The 23,355-nt window shown below is 37.5% G+C and overlaps 1 protein-coding gene across 1 annotated transcript; it reads left to right on the top strand.

Annotated features, from left to right (window-relative positions):
- Nucleotides 1-9,754: 9,754 nt before the first annotated feature.
- Nucleotides 9,755-16,560, top strand: Cimap3 (ciliary microtubule associated protein 3). Its single transcript, XM_074051019.1, has 6 exons — nt 9,755-9,813; nt 10,044-10,186; nt 10,754-10,852; nt 11,476-11,606; nt 12,945-13,062; nt 14,103-16,560. Exons 1-6 carry the CDS (start codon nt 9,795-9,797, stop codon nt 14,169-14,171), a joined length of 579 nt encoding a protein of 192 aa, XP_073907120.1. The 5' UTR covers nt 9,755-9,794; the 3' UTR covers nt 14,172-16,560.
- The last annotated feature ends 6,795 nt before the right edge of the window (nt 16,561-23,355 follow it).

Genomic DNA, 23,355 nt, shown 5'->3' with positions numbered 1-23,355 from the left:
GTACTGGTTTCTAACAACAGGAAAGAAGTGAGTCACTTTAGTTGAAATAGAGAAAAACAGACCAATCGTGACCCATTTAAGTAAAATACAAGAGAGGGGATATGAATGTTATTCCTGAATGCTGAGTGGACAGCATTACTTTTCTAGGTTTCCCAGAATTGTTTTTGAAACACAGTCTCGCTCTGTAGCCCAGATTGGCCTCAAAGTCATCATCCTCCTGCCTCCGCAGATGTCACCACAATAACTGGCTCCGAGTTTTTGAAATAAATTATTTTAGTGGTTTATAATACATGATGAAAATGGCCTAAATCATAAGTGAACAGATTGGTGAAATATACCAGGTGAGCTCACTGGGATAAGCAGCACCCAATATAGGAAGTAGAACCTCGTTATGCTTCCAAACCTCCTCCTGCTTCACTTTACCTGTCAGCCTTCTCTACCAAAAGACTCCCTGTCCTGATTTCTAGGTCATATATTGGTTTTATCTGTTTTAAATTTTATAGAAATTGACATAGGCAGCGTGAAAAAATTCATGTCTGAGTTATTTCCTTCAACATTGTGAGATTATCACGTATAGAATTTTTGTTCATTTTCATTGCAGTATAGTAGTCCTTTGTATTAATATCCTATTATTTATTTTTTCATTCTACTGTTAATGGGTATTTTTAGTCAATTTATAGCTATTATGGCTAATGTTTCTTTTAATATTCCCATACATGCATTTTGCACATGATTGTATTCATTCTTGCCAAGTAAATGCCAAAGAAGTAGGAATCAGAAATCCATGGAGATGTTTGTGCTCAGCATTGGGAAAGGCTGACCGAGACTTTTTCAGATTGAATGTGCTGATGAATTTACACTTCCACTAAAAGTACAAGCAAGAGTTTGAGTTGTTTCTTGGCATGGTCTTTTTAATTGCATTTCCTTTATGACTACCTAGGGAAACACTTTTTTCTGTCAATTTTTATTCTAACCAGCATACATTGATAGTACAAGGGGACTCGTTGTGATCATTCCATTGATGCGTACAGTGTACTCAGAACAAGTTCACCCCTCTGTTATATTCTCTTAACCCTTGCCTTCCTCCCCACTTTTTCAAACAGTATTTGGTGAGTTTCACTATACTATAATATATTTATATAAAATTTTGATCCTCCTTACCCTCCCCTTTCCTCCTCCCGTCCCCTACTGACTTTCCCACTAAGTCTCCCTTACACTCGTACTCCATCACCATTGTCACCATTCTAGGTATCCATTCCACATATGAGTGAAAACGTGATGCTTGGCTTTTTGAGCTTGGTATATATCACTCAACATGCTGATCTCCAGTTCCATCCATTTTCCTGAAAACGTTATAATTTCATTCTTCTTTATGACTTAATAATATCCCACTATGTATATATACCACATTTTCTTTTTTTGTAGTGAAAAAGACATTACTAAGAAGGCTTTAAGTCAAAAAATTAAACTCTTGATGTAATTTTTAACACTTAAATCAGTTCAACAAATATATAATCAGTAATTTAGCTGCGTAAGAGTAAAGGTCTTTTACTTTATTTGAAATAAAATGTATTTTAGTACTTAAAATGTATTCCATAAAGTACGTATTTCCCTAGAAGTTTCCTAGATATACACAAGAGGTAAAAGGTAAAAATAATTTTTAAAAACTTTTAAAAATTTAAAAAACAACAACAAAAACACAGTAGGAAGGGGAGTCATAATTTTTTAAAAGTTAGAGATTTCTGGTTGGGACGCCCCTGAGCCCCGCCTTCCACCCCTGGCTGGCTGCTGGTGGCTGGTGTAATAACACTCCATTGTGTATACATGCCACATTTTCTTTATCCATTCCTTGGTTTGGGAGCACCCAGGCTGATTCCACAGCATGGTACTGAAAATGGTGGGACAGAAACATGGTGTGCAGGTGTCTCTACTGTATGTTGTTTACACTCCTTTAGATATATGTCCAAAAGTGGTATATCAGGGCATAAGGTCAATCTCTTTTAAGGTTTTTGATTTTCGTCCATGCTGATTTCCATAGTGGTTATACTGGTTCACACTCCCAGCAACAGTGTGTGAGGGTTCCTCTCCCTTCCCCCATGGGCATCATTACCAGCATTTGTTGTTTGTTTTCTTGATGAAGGCCAGTATTTATTAACCATTTGTACTTCTTTTGAGAACTGTCTGTTCAATTCATTTGCCTATTTATTAATTAAATTATTTGTTCTTTTTGTGTTTAATTTTTTTAACTATTTGTATATTTTGGATATCAATCCTTTACCTATTGAACAGCTGGGAAAGATTTTCTTCTATTCTGTGGGGCATCTCTTGATTCTGATAATTGTTTCATTTGCTGGGCAGAAGCTTTTTAATTTGATTCAGTTCCATTTGTCAATTCTTGCTCTTATTACCTGGGCAATTGGAGTCCTATTTAAAAAATAATTGTATATACTTTTATCTTCAAGTATTTCCAATGTGTTTTCTTGTAGCAGTTTCAGATCTGAAATTAAGATTTTTGATCCATTTTGAGTTGATTTTTTGCACAAGGTGAGATACAGGGATCTAGTCTCTACTACCTGTAGATAATCCATTTTCCTAGCACCATTTGCTGAAGAAGATGTCTTTTCTCCAATGTGTGTCTTTGGTTCCTTTGTCAAAAATCAAATAGCTGTAGTTGCATGGTTTTTATCCTGGGTCTTCTGTTCCACTGATTTTTGTGTCTGTTTTTGTGCCAGTATCATGCTGTTTTTTTTTTTTAATTTATTTGCTTGTGTTTACTATGACTCTGGTATTGCTCTTTTTTGCTCAGAATTGCTTTTAATACCCAGAGTCTTTTATGTTTCCATATGAAATATAGTATTAAATTTTCTGTTTTTGTGAAAAATTACATTTGATTTTGATGAGTTTTGCATTGAATCCATAGATTGCTTTCAGTAGAATAGCCATTTTCACAATATCAATTCTGCCAATCTATGAATATAGGCAGTCTTTCCATCTTGTGGTGTCATCTTCAATTTCTTTCTTCAAGGTTTTACAGTTTTCATAATGGAGGTCTTTCACCTCCTTCGTTAAGTTTATTCCTCGATATCTTTTAGGATAATTTGAATGGAATTGTGTTCCTGATTTCTTTCTCAGCCTTTTCACTGTTGGTATATAGAAAAGCTACTGGCTCTGAGTGTTAATTTTATATCCTGCTACATTGCTCAATGAATTTATCAGATCCAGGAGTTTTTGGTGGAGTTTTTAGGGTCTTTCATGTATAAGATCCTATCGCCTTCAAATAGAGATAATTTGACTTCTTTCCTTTTTTGAATTGCTTTTATTTCTTTCTCTTTCCTTATTGCTTTGGCTAGGAGTTCCAAAGTTGGAAGAGTAGACACACTCTTCCTTGAATTTTTTGGAGGGTTGTGGGATTGGGATTTGCACTTAGGTCTTTATGCTTGCAAAGTAGGTGCCCTACCTCTTGAGCCACACCTCTAGTCCATTTTGCTCTGGTTATTTTGGAGATGGGGGTCCCATGAATCATGTTCCTGGACTGGCCTCAAATAGCAATCCTTCCTATCTCAGCCTCCCAAGAAGCTACGTTTACAGGTATGAGCCTCTGGCGCCTGGCTCTTGACTTTAAAGAAAATGATTTCAGTTTTCCTCATTTAGTGAGATGTTAGCTACTGGTTTCTCAGACATGGACTTCATTGCGTTAAGGTAGGTTTCTTCTTTTCCTAGTTCTTCAGAGCTTTGTCTCATAGAAGATGTTGAATTTTGTCAAAGGCTTTTTCCACATCTATTGATTTTTGTCCTTGCTTCTGCTTATGTACTGTATTACATTTATTGATTTGTGTATGTTGAACCATCCTTGCATCCCTGTAATTAAACCAACTTGATCATTGTGTGTGATCTTTTTAATGTGTTATTATATTTGGTTTGCGAGTAATTTATTGAGAATTTTTGTGTCTCTGTTCCTCCTCTTCCTCCTTCTTCTTGTCATGACCTTGTTGGGTTTTGGTAGTTGGGTAAGAGTGGCTTCATACAGTGCATTTGGCAGTGGTCCTTCCCTTTCTATTTTATACAATAGTTTGATGAGAATTAACGTTAGTTCTTGTTTAAAGTTCTAGTAGAATTTGACAATGAGCCCATGTGGTCCTGGGCTCTTATTTGTTGGAAAACTCTTTATTACTAATTCAATCTCATTGCTTATTATAGATCATTTAAGTGGTTTATATCCTCTTGATTCAATTTTGCAGGTCAAATGCTTCTATAAACTTACCCGTTTCTTCTTGACTGCTCAGTTTATGAAAATATAAGTTTTTGAAGTACTCCCTAATGTTCCTCTGGATATCATTGGTATCTGTTGTAGTGTCCACCTTTTCATCTCTAATTTTATTAATTTGGGTCTGCTCTTTCTCTCTTCTGGTTAGCTTGGCTAATGATTTATCAATCTTTTCCTTTTTTGTGGTTTGGAGTTTGAACTCAGGGCCTCATGCTTGCTAGGCATGCACTCTACCCTGAGCCACTCCACCAGCCCTAATACTTTATCAATCTTATCTTTTAAAAAAAACCCAACTTTTTGTTTCATTTACTTTATTATTTTTAGTCTCCATTTCATTAAATGCCGCCCTCTCTTTATTATTCCTATCTGCCTTCTAATTTGGAATTTAGCTTGTTCTTGTTTTTATAGGAACTTAAGGTACATCATTAAGTTATTTATTTGAGACATCTCTTTTTCATGTAGGCACTCATAGTTATAAACTTTCCTCTTAGTGTTGCCTTTGCTGTATTCCAGCGCCTCTGGCAAGTTGTTAAACCCTTAGCTAGGTTAACATATCAAAAAAGCTATTACAGAAAAGTTTCCTATTATTACACTGACATTCTGTTCCTCATGAAACCATCCTTTACTCATAACTTCTGCCCACTTCATCTCCCACTATGATAGCTGACAAATGACCTGTTTCATCACTCTAAAAGTACTTTCCCTGCTCATTTGTTTTTCAATAACATGTGTTCTCATGTTATTCAATAGATTGCAATATTGCAATTGTGGGAATCCTGATCTTGTTTTCAATCTCAATACAAAATTTTTCAGCCTTTCATCATTAAGTATATTTTGTATAGATTTTTCATAGATAACATTTATCAGATTTAAAAAGCTATTCCTGCCTCGCTAAGAGATTTACTCATAAAATCATGAATGATTAAATATTGAGTGTTAATTTTTTATCCATCAAGATAATCACATTTTTAGTAAATGAGTAAACTATTTTGATTTTATTTTCAACTTTGTCATGAAATGATAAGCTATTTGGTTTGCTGAATTTCATTTAGGATTTTTTTCATTTATGTTCATATGAGATATTCTGCTGTAAAGTCATTGTCATGTGATGTTATCATAGTTCTAGTCTTACAGAATCAACTGGATAATGATGGCTTTTTATTATTTTAATAATTTATTTGTTATGGTTTAATCATTTGTTTAATAGCTATGTTATTTCATATTTAATTAGTAGAATTTTCTTGTGAAGCCATTTGAGTTTATAGTTTTCTTTGTGAGAAAGTCTTAACTTACGAATTCTATTTCTACAATAGACTTGACATTACACTTTTCTAAAAATGTATCCATTTCATCAATTTTTCAAACTTATTGAATATAGTTTTATAACTTCCATTTAATATCCATTTTTAATGTTTATAAAATCTGTAACAATGTTCCCCCCTTGCTTTTCTCATGTTAGAAGCTTGTGTCTTCCTTTATTTTCCCCTAAACAATATTATCCATGATTTATCAATTCTATTTGTGTTCTTAAAGAACCAACTTTTGGATTTTTGGTTTTTTTGCGTTTTTTGACACGGGGTCACTGTTCCCCAAGTCAGCCTCAAACTCTTAGATTCAAGCAATGGACCTGCCTCAGTCTCCTGAGAAGCTGGGACTGGGTACATGCCACCATGCCCACCTCAGCTTTTGATTTTGATGTTTTTAAATTATATATTTATTTTTCTCATTCATAAATATCTGTATTTGCTTTTCTTATTACCTTCCTTCTGCTGCCTTTAGGTTTAATTGAATATGTTCATAAGTTCTTGAGATGAATACTTAAATTATATTTAGAGCTTTCTTGTTTTCCAACACAGGCATTTAATGCTACCATTTTCCATTCAGCTGTTATTTTGGTTGCAGCACCAACTTGAATCTGCAGTAGTGGGACTTGAACTCAGGGTGTTCTGCTTGCTAGGCAAGTGCTCAACCACTTGAACCACACCTCCAGCCTCACATCATGTTTTCTTTATCATTCAGTTAAAATACTAATTTTCCTATCTTTTTGTTATTGACTTATTTTATTTTCACTATGGTTAGAGAACATACTCTGTATGTACTCAGATTTCCATCGTTTGAAATTTGTTAAGTTTCATCAGTTTGAGTAAATGTTTCCAGGGACTTAAAAACCATATGTTCTCTTCAGTCTGTGCAGCACTGCACCTTGCATGGCAATTCAGTCACGCTGGATAGGAGTGTAGGCCAAATCTTCCCCATGCTTACTAATTTTTTGTCTGCTTATTCTATCACTTTCTGGGAGTGGTACATTAAAACCATCCATTATGGATGTAGAATGACCTACTTTTCATTCTATTTCTTCATGCTTTGGCTTTATATATTTTAAAGCTATGTTGTTTTATATAAATAAATATATATATATACGTATATATATATATATATATATATATATATGTTACAGGTTCTAGAGGTATTGGCTTTGCATTAATTTAAAATAATCTTTACCAATGCCTCTTTCCCTGCTTTGTCTGATACTAATACACATACATTCACTTTATGATAATCTTCTTATGGAATTTATACCCCATCCTTTTACTGTTATTTAACACTTGAAAGTACCACTCCATTGTCTCCTGGCTTCTGTTGTTTCTGTCAGACAGACAGCTATCAGGCTTGCTGTTGCTTGTTTGAAATTAATATGCTGCTTTGAAGTTTTTCTCTGTTTGTGGTTCTCACTAGCTTTACTATCATACGACCAAGTGACTGGATTTGTACTTGTCTTGCTTGAGGTTGTATCATTCATTTAATCATTATTTCATTGCTTCCCATCAGTTCTGAAGTATTCTCTGCCATTATCTTTCAACTCTTGAATCTGCCACATTCTCTCTGTTTCCTTCCTTGTGGAACTCCAAATACAAGTGTATTAGACTTTTTCATTATTTCTCATCAATGTCTTACTCTATTTTATGTATTTTCTACCATTTTGCTTCTCCAAGTGTCAGTCTGAATGCTTTCTTCTTATCTGTTTCCAATTTCATTCAATTTTTTGTTTAGCATTTCTTATCTTTTAAACCTAAGCACTGAGTTCTTTATTGCTTCTAAAATTCTTCATCTTATCATTTTATTTCTTCAATATAATAATCAGCTTTAGCCTCTGTGCTGATCTGGTTATTGTTTAACTCAGTAAACTTTCAAATGAAAAGAAACTCTTGGAAGCATTATATCAAAAATCGAATCTACTTATTATTCTTATTTTTATTCCACTGCAAAAAAGCAAGCAGTTCCCTGGAATAACAATTTATAATGGCCTCAGACACAGTCAAATAGAGGAAACAGTAAACAATCTCAAAAAACTGTAACAGCCTCCATAAACATCTGCATCTTCTTGATTCTATAATTATATTTAGAAATCTACATTATGGGAGCTGCTGAAGTCTTAACATATTCATTAAATGTGGCCATAATAAAACATTGTCTACATAAGTAATTAGCTGCATAGGTTCCTCTATGATGGCCATCATTCAAATAGTGGATCATCCTTGATATTCCTTAGCAGTATCTAAAATTCTGCATTAGCTTCTTTTACCATAACACAATTGGTTATTCAGGGGATCCACAGGGCATAGACAAACCACCTTTGACTATATGGTGCTCAGGTGGCCTTTACTGAACAGTTAACAAGTTTGGCATCTATCTGGATGTAGGTGGACCCAACAGTGCATTATATTAGTAACAGGAGATGGAGGGGTAGTTTCTCTTTTCTTGAGTACACTGGATCTTTACTGGGCCTGACCCTTTTCTTTTAGCCTCTTACTTCAGAAGTCATGCATTTGCTTCAAGGTCACATATTTCCTTCTTTCTTTTGCTTCCCTATGTTTACCCTTCCCTATGCTGCGCCAAGTATAGTTACTTTAAAGTCCACGTTTGATTATTCCAATCTCTAAATTTCCTTACCATCTATTTCCTTTTTTGGTGTGAAAATTTACAGGTCCTATGAACAATAAGGGTAGAAGCAGATGATCTTAATACATTGGGAGCTGAATTGATGCACTGCTGGATTTCAGGGGATTTTGAAAGCTGGTCTATTTCTTGTTTACCATGATTCCCAGGGTTTTTTAAGAATCCCAACTAAAATTCTAGGGTATTTTCCAGTCTCTCCTTCTCCATGGCCAACCTAATTTCTCTACAGTTCTCAGACTGTCTGTTCAAACCTCTACTCAAATCCCCTGCCTCTTAGCCATCTTTTTAATTAACCAATATCCAAAGACAACAGCAGTGTGAACTGCTGGACTCACTACTCTGGGCTTCTATTCTCTCTGGGATTTTGGCCCTGCATTTATTTTCTTCCTTGTTATCTCTGATATCCTCAAACATAATTATATTTTATTTATTTAGCCCAGCTGTTCTACCTCTTAAAGGATTATTCTAAAACAAACCAGCCTACCAATGCAGGAATCAGTTGCCATGCTTTCATCATGCTTTGTGAGATGTTCTGTATCATTATGTGAACATTATTTTAAAAAGACACTTGAGAATCTATAAATATTAAGATATTAATGAAAAGGAAAATGATCAACTTAATACCAGTATCTCTTTACATTTTATTTACCGTCAGTATTACCATAATCATATTTTGAGTTGATAGAATGGTTGGACTAAATGACACAATGACTTCAAGACTCTATCTTAATCTCATTTAAGCTGGGCTCTTCATAGCAACCTTCTTATATTACTGCGCTTTCTATCACTTGTAAAATCAAAATTCTCAATGCTAATATCCAGCATTAAGGACAACCAACCAGTAACTTTTGTAGAGCCCAACAGGACATTTGAATGTGATTGAGTTGATCCCCTAAACAACCTTATAAGCAGAAATTATTAGTCCCAATTTACAGGCGAGGATGAGCTTACAAATTAATGGACTGCCCAAAATTCTTAAAATATTAAGCACGTCTTAAATGATTCCACTGCACGCATAATGTTCCAAAGCCACCAGTCTTTTCAAAGCCTCCTGACTGCCCCTGCTCCCTCCTCTGCCCCTATAACGTAATATGGGGCGACCAGATTGGAAGGGCTTGAGGAAAAAGAAAAATGGACCTAGGAGAAACCTAACAGAACCAGAACGGTTATCAGCTCAACTCCGCCTTCCACTGCCCGCTGCTCCAGGTGTTGCCAAGGCGCCGCCCACCAACGCGGCTGCGGCCACTTGCTGCTTCCCTGACCCTTGTAGTCTGGATTTAGGGGCATTCTGAACCCCACTGTCCCTCCCTCTACAGCAGTGCATTCCTCGTGGACGTTTCCAAAGCTTCTTGTCACCCCCTGAGAAAGGCCGACCCTCTACCCTAAGCCCAGCTGCTGAGTTCACAATCTCCCGGGATAGATGCGGGTTCCCGCCCAGTCACTGACCGCTCACGCCTCCTCCCCCACGCCCGCCCCATTTGCTGCGCAGGCGCACTCGGGGCGCTCCCCCGCTGGGCCCGCCTCCGTTCCCTTGGCAACGTAGTACACAGTGCGAGCCCTAGCAGCGCGCGAGATGTGCTTTGGCAGAGCTGGTGAGCAGGGCTGCAAGGAAACCAAGAATAGAGGGCCTTGGAAGGGTGGGGAGGTTAGGCAAATGAAGGGGGAGGAAGGACAGTTCGTCCCTTTGGTAGAGTTGGGTGTAGTTTTTGTAAGACCGCTCCTCTCCTCCACCTGTCCCTCCCCTCTCCTCCACCAACATGTTCCCATAATGAACCTATGTGCCTTCCCTTACCTGGAGCTTCTCCTTTCTGTTGATCTTTAGGGACGACAGAGAACTACTCCTTTGGATCATGTCAACCGAGGAGGCTCTTTCCTCACTACCATCCCCCAAACTGGTTGGGGAACAAGTTTCTCCCTCTTAGGGGATCACCTCACACAGGGCCTGGGCTTTACACTGTAACAGATGTGAGTATTCTCAGTTCCTTGGCTATGGAAAGGTACCCAAGTTTCCTGGAGGAAAAACTTAAAGGTATTTGTAATCTGCCGGGTCCCAATGTGAGAAAATACGCCGTCTGACAACCAGCTGTTCAAGCCAATACAGAGATTAAAGAACATAACTTCCCCTTTCCCCCCCCCACCCCCACAAACACAAGCCTTGTCTCCTATGGTCCCCACTCCATCCACTCTTCCAAAGACCTGCGAGCCAATGGCAGCCTTCCTCCCATGTAATCCAGTCCTCAGGCTGACTGCTATCAAGGCATGGTCAGCTCTCCTGGAGCTCAAAAGACTGGATTCATTGAAATGCACAGAGATGTCATTTATTCTGCCTATCCATCCACATTCCTTTGCAAAGTTACATGTTCTGTTTAGGTAATTGTATGGTCTTGACTTTGAAGAAGTCCAGAAATCAAAAGCAATCTGTTGCAAAGAAGGTTCAAATGGGAACATTCTAAGTTCACACCATTTTGAAAGATGTTCACTGTGTTACTGATGCTTCTCCTTTCCACCTCTCTTTCTCTCTCCTACTCGAAGTGGAAAGGCTTGGCATACAACCTATCTAGGATTCCAACCAGTATAAAAGGATATGCTCTTGGAGCCAGGACAGCTGTGAGATTTCAGCCAATCAGCAAGGTACTGCACTGGGTTTGAAGGGTCATTCATGTTGCTGCCTGTGTGTGTGTCCTGGATACAGTGGTCTCAAGACAGGGCTTCAATACCGAGATGTCTAAGGTTAAAATACATACACCATAATATCTTGTCAATTAAAAACTTTTCCATCCTTTTGTGTGATTGGATTCTGAGTTCAGTACAGAATCCTTATCCTTTTTTTTAATGCAGTGCTAGAGATTGAACTCAGAGCCTTGCCATACTATGCAAATGCTCTACTGCTGAGCTGTGTCCCCAGTCAAAAAATCCCAATCTGTTTTCAATGTTTCCTGACATGCAAACTCAAAGGCTAGAGATACTGGCTCTAATAATCTCTCAGCAGGGTGGTGGACTGTAATGAGTTGCCTTGGTTCTCTATCCATCCTTAGTTTTAGAAGCTCTACATTATGTATCCTTAGATAGACAAACCACACCCTTATCTTGGTTTTCTACCTACGTAAACTTATTTCTATATTTTGACATGGTGAACCATAATTGGTTTTGTGAACAAGAAGAAGATGTTTCTGTTTTTTAAAAAACCTGAAAGTCTTTGTATGTATATATATATATAAGCCTCTAACACTTTAATTTTTTTTTCTTGGTAACAGGAGGTGACACTGTACCCAGGCATGTACCAGAGAGTAAATACTTCGGGGCAAAATTACAAACAAAGTTTTGCTCCATTTAATGTCTTGGTGCCTCGATTTAGGAGCTTTGCTAAGGACACTTCTTATCCTGGGTATGTCTCCTCTTTTCTGATGCCCTTCAAGAAAAAGCAATAGGCAGAGAGGTAGATAAAGCAGGGATTATATCCAAACCATCTAGCTAAATAAGAAACTACCACCTTTAAATATTTCACCTCTTGCCTCCCAGATCTTTGGCATTGTATAATTGTAGAATCTGTTATTCATTCCATAAATATTTGTCATGGGCTGGGTAGTTTTGTAGATTCCAGAGATCTTGCAATACATCCATCACACAAGGCTCTTGATTTCTTGGAGCTTATAGTTTAGAGGATGAGAAGCAAATACCCATCTCCCTCCCTCTCAAAGACATTATAAACACCAAGGATAAACAATTATCCCTAGTGTCCATGAATTTATTACTCAAATTGCCAAACTCTGAAAATGAGAGGGGGATGATTAATAGTATACCAGGACAGTAGCCATAAGCAAAGTCTGTTGTGGGCAAACCAGGAAGTATAATGACTTGGAGATGTGCCATGAAGAAAGTAAAGCAGGATGAAGATGTGATAGAGGGATGGACTGGAGGCTACCTTAACTAGAGTCATCAAGGAAGCACACTGTGAGTAAATGACACTTGATCTGAGATCTGAAGATTTGGAGATAGAAGGGACAGTAAGCACAAAGGCTGTAAGTTGGGAAAGAATCTGATGTGAAGTAAAAAAGGAAGATGCTACTTATGGCTGAAGTGTAGTGAGCAAGGAAGAAATGAGAACAGAGAAGCAGGAGTGCACTCGAGTATATAGGCTTAAGGAGTTTATTCTAAATGCTTTAGGAACCCATTCAGAATGTATGGAATTTTATAGCAAATGTTAAGGTCTTTGTTTTAATGAGGAGAAATCCAAGGTTTAGAGACTGAAATTAACTTTTTCAAGCTTGCGTTAAAGACATTTAAGAATTGAGTTTTGACCCCCAAATCTACTCCAGTGTTATTTCCCCCACAGAAGAATCTATACTGAAAGTGTTAATGAGCAAAGGCAATTGTCAAGAAAATTTAACTGGTTCTGCTCTGCTCCCTAGATTTCAGAAAGATTGTCTCTGCATGTGAATCGCCAACTTCAAATTGTGGGCAGTATTAATTAATCACTGTTGTTGGTCTCTTTCATCACCTACTTCTCGTGGTCTCAGCTAAAGACACTAAGTTTCAGAAATATTTTTTAAACTAAAGTTGATCTTTATCTAAGCTGAATGTTGAGACTGGCTATCTTTAACATTAACCTCTAATTAAAAATGTATTAATAGGCAAAGGAATCCCATGTTTGCCTGACATCAAAAGGTTAGTCAGTCTAGTATGATCACTAACTCATTAGACATGTTTGTATTTTTATTTCTAGCCCTGGCACATACAACCCAGAGAAGAAGTCACCCCCCAAAGTTACTTGGCCAATGAAATTTGGATCTCCAGACTGGGATCAGGTTCCATGTCTAGAGAAAAGAACCCTAAGAGCTGAGGTAATAAGACTGGACTTTTGCAGTCTTATTGATTGTCTCTGTCTAATGCTATCATGTGTACCACGGGTTCTTAGTCAGAAGCTGTAAATGATCTTCAGAAAGCTCATGGTCCCCTGAAATTATATGCACAATTTTGTGTGTGTGTGAGGATGCGGATCTTTTTGGAGAGTTACAAAATTTCATCAGATTTTTAAAGGTGCCTATGAATTGCCAAAAAAAAAAAATCACACTTCCTCATTTGATCACCAAATAATCTCTGTGGTTACATGTAGGAGAAATATCCCTGTATGACAAGGGGGACATTGAGGATACTAAGAAATGAGTGATTTGTGCAGATTATTCAGTTGAAATCCAGAATTTATGTCTCCTAATGAAGTCGTTTTTCCAACACACCACTTGTGTGTTAGATCATCAGAGAGCTCTAGTGCATTCTGGATAAGAGCATGGATTCTGGGGACAGTAGTGCTGGGATTCAAATGCTAGCTCCAGTACTGACTTGCTGTACGATCTTAGGCAAGTCCTTTAAATTTTCTTACCTGTAAAATGAATGTAGTAATGGAGTTTATCTGATTTGGATGTAAAAGTTAATAATTGAGATAATGTGGAAAAGAATTTCACACAGCACCTGATAACAGAGCATATGTTTAATCTATTTTAACTGCCACAATTCTAGAGGTGCATTTTTTTCCTAGTGGAATTTAGGATTAATTCCACAAATATCTGTTAAGTGCCAAATGTATTGATACCATTGTGTTAGGGCCTATAGGTGGCACTCAAGAATTTAACATATAATCTTGTCTTCAAGATGCTTACCAAGTACTATAACATTTACCAACAGCAAATAATTCCTAGCATGACATACACCATGATACGATGAAGAGTAGACGTACACAAATGTTGAATCACTGAGGCTAGATTACTCTGGGGTTAGGGATCAGCTGTGCCACACAACTATAAGGTGCAGTTCTATTTTGCACAAGAAGATGAGAGACAGTAGATTCTCATTAGAATATTGATCTAGGCAATATTTTCCATTGCAGCTGTCTACAGACAAAGACTTTAGAAAGCATCGGAACCATGTGGCCTACTTAAGCCTATATTACAATTGAGGAGTAGTCATTACCTTCTGTGCTCCTGACCACAGAATCTCCAGGATCCAGGACAGAGCTGTGCTTCTATATCACTGTGACCCTCTTGTATGCCAACTCTAGGCCGAGGGTGGAAGGTGGGAGGTTGGCAAGGGGCTCACATGCAAGTATAAAGTCTAGTTCAGAGTGTTCTATCTTCATCTGCTGGTTTGTGGTCGGGGGGGGAGGGTCTTGTTGGGTGCTCAGTTGGGTAGATTCTCTCTTGTGAAGTACTAGTGGGTCCCTGCCCTCTACCTCTGATTCCCAGGCACTGGTGTTATAAGTTCTGCCACTAGCACTGGCACTAGGTAGCTCTTGGCCTATGGGTATCAAGAACTTGGATGGAATTTGGACTTGCTAGATACAGAGGATAATTAGATCTTTCAAGTTTTTCAGGTCCCTGGTGTGGAGTGTGAAGGCCCTGATTTGGTTGTCTTCCCCAGACTGATAAAAATTTCAAAGAATACAAAATTGTCCTTTTTCCAATACATCATCTGTCAGTCACAATATATAGATATTGTGTTCCTACTCTATGTCAGGCAGAGTGGTAAGTCCTGGAAACATATTGGGAATCAACATAAATTGATCCTGGCCTGAAGTCTGAGGAGAACTACCCAGGGCAGCTAGTGAATGGGATCTGCATTTCAATTTACAAGTGAGTCTGGGGATATAAAAGTCAGAACCCACAGAATTCACATTTAAAGGATTAGTGTTATCTGTGAAAGGTACAGTAAGAGACAAAACCTCTGATGAATGATATGGAGGGGCTAATTCCTTAAAGGTCAAGGTCTTCTGAAATCATAGTGGTGAATGACAGAAAAGTCTCTATTGGAACTAAACTGGAGATTTAAGATGATGAGAGTAAATATTAAGATATTTAGCTTTAATAATATTAAGATACCTGAAGCTAAAAAACTTACCCATGAGCCTCTTTTAAGCTCATGATTTAATGTTTTCTGTTCTCTTGTCAAGAAGTGTTTATGACTTTACTGACATGGTGGTATGTGCCTGTAATACAAAGCAAGAAGATTTTGAGTTCCAGAGGCCATCCTGGGGTACACAATGAGTTCAAGGTCCATGTGAGCTACATAGTGAGATCCTGTCTCAGGAAAACAAGGCTAAGGACATCCAGGGCAAAATAGAGAAAGACAGGAAGGGGCTGTGGAGTGGCTCAAGTGGTAAGAGCACTTGCCTAGCAAGCACAGGTCCTGAGTTCAAACAACAGTATCTCCAAAAAAAGGGAGTGAGAGAGAGAAAGAGAAAGGAAGGAATGAAGGAAGGAAGAAAAAGAGGAAGAACATTGGTAATCAAGAAAAAGGTGACAGGACAACTTTAAAGTCAGAGAAACAGAAAGGTGACACAGAAAAAAACTAAGAAAAAGTCTGCAGCTATAACTCCAGTTCCCTGGGGTCAGGAAGGTAAAACCACAACCACAGCTTAAGCCAGGCAGTCCTGGTAACAATAAACTGGCAATCCTAGCCACAAGATAACAACACTTCTTATGAGCCTTAAATCCAGTGCAGGAATTTGGTGTGACAGTGACTCCTCCTGCATGGCAGGTTAGCACTAGAAAAGAAATCCTTTGCATCACTCCCCATATCTTGAAGTGCTATAGCCAAGCAGCATCTTGAGAAGGGGATCTATTATTTGAGACTGAACTGCTCTTGGGCAGAGACTGGAGGCTTTAAGTCCATGCCTATCAGATTGCTGCCCTTTGGAGCTGTCTCCTTGCCTCATGTGGTGTGTTACCAGGAGGAAGTGAGAGCTCTGAGCCTAGGTTCCACAGATCACTTGATTTCTGCAGCCTCCCTCCCACAGGGCGGTTTACTGCTAGATGGGGCTTGAATGTACTGAGACCAGCAGGAAACGTGCCCAGGGTTTCTAGCCAACTTCCTAATGCAAAACTCACTGCTCTGTTTGCTCCCCCCTACTCTCTGACACACTGGGGGTGCTCCTCAACATGGACATTTGTTGCCCTGGGGTTCACAGACTGGGGGCCTCTGGAGTGAGTGAGAACCTACCCAGCCCACAGGCCCCAGAGCTCATTGGGTTCAACAAAAACTCCTCGTATATAAAGAGAAGCTTCTAAAGTAAATGCGCCCTGACTTCTTATCTGACTGACCTGGCCCCAAGCCTGAACATAGCACAAGCCTGTACAATGGTAACAAAGAGGAACTGCAACAGACCATAGCTACAACCTACTAACAAACCTGGCTGATCTCAATATCAGAGGACCTGCAAAGAACCTTCTCTAATTCTTTGTCCTTTTTTAGTTCATTTTTTGTATTTTACTTTAATTCTTAAAATCTTTCATGTTTTTAGCTTTTATTTCTCTTCTTACCTTATCAATTTTTATTTTTTGCATTTTTTCCTTATTTTATAATCAGATCCTTATATCTCTTGCTCTTTTATTTTTCCTCATCTTTTTTCCTTTTATTTGACCTTGCTTCTTTTTTCACTTTCCCTGCTTTTCCTCTATTTCATTCTTTTATCATTATTATTTTCACTTTTTATTATTAGCTGTATAGTTTATTTCACAGTGTTTTTCCACTTTCTTTTCTATGGTTGTTGGTGGTGTAATAGTTTTCTTTAATTGATTTTTATTAAATTTTTAAAATTTTTATTAAATTTCCATATCTGGTTTGTTTTGGTGTTGTTTCTATTACCTTCTTTGAGTGGTACTGGGAGTAGAGCTGTCAAAAGAAGGCTGCTCACTAAGAAGACTAGAAGAGACATCCATCCTAACAAATGTGTGAATCACAACATAGAAACATAAGAAATATGGGAAAGCAAAGCAACATGGCTCGTCCAAAAGTGCATAAGTATCCAATAGCTCAACCTAAAAATATTGAAATGGTTGAAATGCCAAAGAATTCAAAGATCTGTTTTAATTTATTTTCATGTTACTGGGGGACTGAACTCAGGCAAGCACTTTACTGCTTGAGCTTTGCCTCCAGCCCAAAAGTCTAGTTTTTAAAATGATCAATAAACTCAAAGAGGATTCAAATAAACAGATGAAAGAAGCAATGAGGTGAATCTAAGTTGATGAGAAATTCAAAAACTTGAATAAAGAATTCAGCAAAGATACAAAGATTCTGAAGAAAAATATGTACAGAACTCTTGGAAAGGAAAAGCTCAATAAATCAAACTTAAAAACTAAATGGAAAGTATCACTAATAATCCAAGTAGAAGAAAGACTATCACAGATTGGAGACAAGGTTGAGGGGATTATTATATTTAAATATCATGAAGATAAAAAAGTCATAATCAGGTATAGTGGCTCATGCCTATAATTCTAGCTACTTGTGGACAGAGATCAGGAGCAAAATGGTTCAAGGCCACTCTGGGCCAAAAAAAAAAAAGTTCATGAAACCCTATATCAATCACAAAATGCTGGGCACAGTGGTGTGCTTCCATTATGTAGGAAGCATAAAACGCACTGCAATCCAGACCAGCCCAGGTATAAATGTGAGACCCATTCAAAAAATGCCTAACACAAAAAGGACTGTGGTGTGGCTCAAGCATTTGCTTAGCAAACTTAAGTCCCTGTACCACCAAAAAATAAAAGATAATCATGATCACAATATTCAAGACTTCTACAAATCTGTGGTATGTAAGTGGGAACCAAGATACAGATTAAAGGCATCAGAAACTTACTCAATGAAATTATAGCAGAAATTTCCTAAATCAAGGGAAAGAAATGGACATCCAAGTATAGGAGACATTTAGAACCCTAAAGAGATGTGACCAGAAAAGAACCTCTCCATATCATATTACAGCTAAAATGGCAAGAGTACAGAACAAGGAAAGAATACTGAAAGCTGTAAGAGACGTGCCATCTTAGCTACAAAAGCAAACCCATAAGAATAGTACTATGCTACTGAGCAGAAACTTCAAAGGCCAGAAGAACATGGAATGATGCATTTCAAGACCTGAAAAAGAATTAACTGCCAACCAAGATTACTATATTCAGCAAAGTCATCCTTAAAATCAAAGAAGAAATAAAGGTCTTCCATCATAAGCATAAACTAAAGCAATTCGTGACCATGAGGCCGGCATTCAAAAGATAACTTACAGGAATACTACACACAAAAGAGAAAGAAAGACACACTCAAGCATGAGAGCTCAGGAAAGAATAAATCTCACTAGAAGAGTATGTAAATGAGAATTAGGGAAGCATTAAACACTATTATCTCAGTAATCCAGCAAATATTTCAGATAAGGAAGGGGAAATTAGTTATAATAAGAAAAGGATAGAAAAAGATATTCCAAGCAAACAATGTGAAAGCAAACAGGAATATCTCTATTTGTATGTGACAAAGCAGACTTTGAGCCAAAATTAGTACAAAGAGGTAAACAATGTCACTACATATTAATAGAGGGAACAAACCATCGAGATGATATAATAATTGTAAATATTTAAGCATCAAGTGTTGGTGTGCCAAATTTCATATAACAAACACTATTGGACATAAAGGGACAGATAGGTCCAGATACAACAGTAGTGAGTGACTTCAATACCCCATTCTCATCAATAGATCATCCAGAAAAATACAAAATTAACAAACTTCAGAGTTAAACTGCACCATAGATCAAATGGACTTAAAGGCATCTCCAGAATAGCTTGCATCCAGCGGTTGTGGGATACACATTCTTCTCAGAAGCCCATGTAACTTTTTCCAAAATAAATCACATTGTAGGCCACAAACCAAGCCTTAACAAATACAAAAAAAAGAAACAATTTCTTGTATTTTATCGGATCATAATAGGATAAAATTAGAAATAAATAGCAAGATAAACTGCAGAAACTATAGATATACATGGACATTGAACTATGTACTTTTGAATTATCAGTATGTTATTTAAAATATCAGGGGGAGGCTAGAAATGTGGCTCAGTTGTACAGTACTTGCCTAACATGTGCAAAGCCTGGGGCTCAATCCCCCAGCACTACAAAAAAGAAAAGAAAAATATCAGGAGGGAAATTTTAAAATTCCTAGAGTCAAATGAAAATTAAAATACAACTTACCAGAATGTTTGGGATACAGCAAAGGAAGTTCTAAGAAGGAAGTTTATAGCTACAGAAGCCTACATTTAAAAAAAAAAGTGACATCTTAGATACTTAATGATATACCTCAAAATCTTAGAAAACTGAGAACAAGCCAAACCAAAAATTAGTACATGGAAATAAATAATAAAACTAAGGATGGAAAGTTAAGAAGGGGAGACTAAACAAACAATACAAAGAGTCAATGAAACAAAGAATTGGTTCATTTTTTTGCACGAGGGCTTGAACTTAGGGCCTATACCTTAAGCCACTCCACCAGCCCTTTTTGTGTTAGGTATTTTAGAAATAGGGACTGTTTGTCCCGGCTGGCTTAGAACCATAATCCTCCTGATCTCTGCCTCCTGTGTAGCTAGGATTACAGGTGTGAGCCACCAGCACCCAGCTAGAATTGGTTCTTTGAAAACATAAACAAGATAGTCAAAGCCTTAGTCAAACTAACAAAAAGAGAGAAAACACATATTAATAAAATTACTGATTAAAAAGTGGATATTACAACAGATACCACTGAACTCTTGAAGGTCACTAGGGAACATATTATTTCAATATACTTATATACTGAAATAAATTACATTTCAATAAATTGAAAAATCTAGAAAAAAATGGATATATTTGTACACATATGACCTAACAAAACTGAACCAAAAGAAACCCTTATGGACTGTCGGTGGGAATGTAAAGTACTACCTTCATATGGAAATCGGTATGGAGACTCCTCTAAAAGTAAAAATAGAAGTTCCATATGATATCACTCAGGTGTATACCCAAAGTAATCAAAGTCAGTATAAAATAGAGATACCTACATATGCATATTTATTGTGACGCTATCCACAATAGCCAAACTTATTATTATGAAATAAACTTAGGTGCCCATCAGTGGATGAATGGATAAGGAAAATATGGTGCACATACACAATGGAGCACTATTCAGTCATAAAGAACAAAATCATGTCATTTGCAGGAAAATAGAACTGGAGATTATTTCAAGTGAAGCTAGTCTTAGGCAATTATTATATATTTTCTGTCATATATGGATTTAGAATTTATAAATTCATTATAGTAAAGGGGGACTATCTCAGAAGAGGAAAGGGACTAGCAGAAGGAGTTGAGGGAACAAAAGAGTAGTGGGGATCAAATATGATCAAAATGTATTGCTTCATTATGAAAATGTCATAATGAAACCCATTGTTTTTACCAGCTGATATACACTAACAACCTAAAAAAGAAAAAACAAGCCTGAGAGTGTAGCTCAGTGGTAGAGAGCTCAGCTGGCATGACAAGGTCCTAGGCTTAATCCCCAGCACTGTAGAAAATGTGTTTATCACAGAGTCAGGATGAAACACCACCTCCTCTGCCCCATGCCTCCCTCCCTCTTCTGCTCTGGACTCACATACAGGCAGATGTTTTCAGAGGTGATGATTCAGGTATTTTTTCTGAATCAGGTTCTTGGGTACCACCTTCAGAAGTTATTGGCAGTGATAGTAGAACATTTTTCACACTATTTGGTTACATATACATTTGCTCAGGGAAGGGAACTGTGTTTTCTAAATAGTAATCTTACTTAATAAAAAAATTTTAGTAACACTTGAGTTAACCTTCAGAGTCCCTTAAAATGTTGAGTTGTTAAGAAGCACGTAGGTACTTAGGAGTACAGTGGGTGCAAAGAAAATAAAACGTTCTGTGACAACAGAACAGATTCTTTTAAGAAAGAATTACTAGCACATACTAGTTGTACAAAGGAGTTTCACTGTGATACTTCCACACACATATATAATATAGGTTGAACAAATCCACAACCTCTGTACCTCCCCTTCATCCCTCTTCCCCCTTATAAAACAATTTCTATAGGTTTTATAGTTGTTTTCATACATGGATATAAAATATTTTGAATGTATTCACCACCCCCCCATCCTCTCCTGCTGATACCCTCCCCGAAACTGGACCTGCTCTACAGTCCTGGTTTTTTTTTTATTTTAAAAGACTACATATATGTGTATATATATATATATATATATATATATATATACACGCACATACATATGCCATACTTATTTTATACCTGGATTGGGTTTAAATAATTTAGAGAGAGAGTTAGGGTTTACTAGAGTAAAGGATTGTCATAATGATTGGTGAGCTAGGGCTTCAAATGTAACTGACATTGATGTAATACATAGACTACACAAATATTGAACAATGGAATTTGACATGCACCACAACAGACTCTGTGACAAAGTAAGATTTTGCCAATACCTAACCTGATGCCAATTACAACAGTTTTATAGCCATGTATGTGTACTAGTAGAGATTCATATGAGGCAAAAATTGAGAATTTTAAAAATCATATTAGGATCTTGTAGTATATTCAATATACTCTGCTATATATCATACATTGCATCCTTAACTATTAAATTATATTTAGTCATATTGTACTATGTCATACTTAGTCATAGTACATAATAATGAGGTGGATCTACCCTTCCTCTGTCCATATTTTAATGCTCAAAATCACAAATCTTAGGAAAATAAACTCTGGATAAATGCAGGATTCACTGTTAGAATTATAACTTTTCATGTTCATACTTTATACTCATAGCTCTCGGTATTGTCATAACAAATCCACCAGTGCCTTCGTAGTTATAGGAGATTTTTGGTCTTCAACCCCGGCACTTACTCAAGTACCTCTTAAAAATGTATGGACCTGTTGGGATGGGGGAGGATGGACAAGACAACGGTGAGCACCTCACAGATGTATGGCATGCATTGGAGAATGAAGGACTGAAATAGGAGTCCGAGGAATAGGAATAGGAAAATAGGAAGAAATGGGAAAGGGGTGGAAGAGCCGGCACCATTAATCTACAATAACCTCATATATTATTTAGAGAGTGATTTTGTCTCATAAAATAACGAGAAATTTCTGTGAAACCATGCTACAAGCAAGTGTAATTCTCACAAATCTCTATCCAGGGATTATTTGGACCACAGTAAACATGCCCATATGTACTCAGGTCATTCTTCCCTCTAGAGTCCTTGGCAAAAATTCACTGATAGTCATTCACCTATCAGTTTCAGAATTTTTCAGCACAGGATTCAAATAAACACAGTCAATTCAAATTGAAAGGGAGATTAAATTAATTGAAATGCCAGGCTATTGGAATCATTCTCTAGCCACGAACACAGGTGTAACAGAATTTAGTATTGCTAGCTCCTTGAGAGGCTGAGATTGAGAGATGCAGAGTTCTAGGCCACTTGTGAGAAAAGGTTCTGAAGACCTCAGTTCAATGGAAAAGATGGGCATGGTAGCATGTGCCTGTAGTCCCAGCTATGGTGGGACATATGAAATAAAGGGATCACAGTCCAGGCCATCCCCAGCAAAAAGTGAAATCTCAAAAACAACCAGAGCAAAAGCAAAAGAATATTCCTTTAGGGCTATGGGAAAGATAATGTTATGCAGAGTCAAAAACCTAAAAATCAGATTGATTTTTCTTTCAAATGAAAACTGTTCTGCAGTTATCCAGCTACTTATGCTCAGAACAATAAGCCAGGGTGCAGGGACTTAAAAAAAAGGATAACAACTTAACTTAAAAAGCAAAAGAATGTTCTCATTTTCTCCCGTGCAATTGTAACTCCACGTTAACCACACTGATTACCTCATGGTGAGCCCAGAAGCCAGCTTCACCCATGTAATGACCAAGTAACCCCGCTCCAGAGACTCGGACACCAACCGAGGTGTTAGAACTGAGGGCTAGAAGGTCTTCCCATCAATAGGGAAGCCCATGACGAGCTCTGCAGGAAGTCCTTGCCTCTGCAGTACTTTACAGCATATTCCTGAGGAAGGCCTTATCTCACCACCACTGCTTATGGCATTTGGTGAGCCAAGTCTAGAAATTGTCCCCCAAAGACAAAGCCTCAATACACAACCAAGGCTCTCCCATCTATTGCTTTGTCAATAACAGCCTTTATGATCTTACAGCTTTTTTCAAAAGAAACTTCTAGTGAGGATTATACCATCGGGAGGATTTTCCATGGTCTTGAGTCTTGTCCTTCTACTCCTCTCAGTGGCCACAGTCCTACTAAAGTGATTATTCAAAGGGGCTACCATGT

This window comes from Castor canadensis, chromosome 12 (assembly GCF_047511655.1).
Source record: "Castor canadensis chromosome 12, mCasCan1.hap1v2, whole genome shotgun sequence".
Classification (NCBI taxonomy): Eukaryota; Metazoa; Chordata; class Mammalia; order Rodentia; family Castoridae; genus Castor; species Castor canadensis.
Note: the sequence above shows the minus strand (reverse complement) of the source record. Positions and strands in the feature narration are given on the sequence as shown.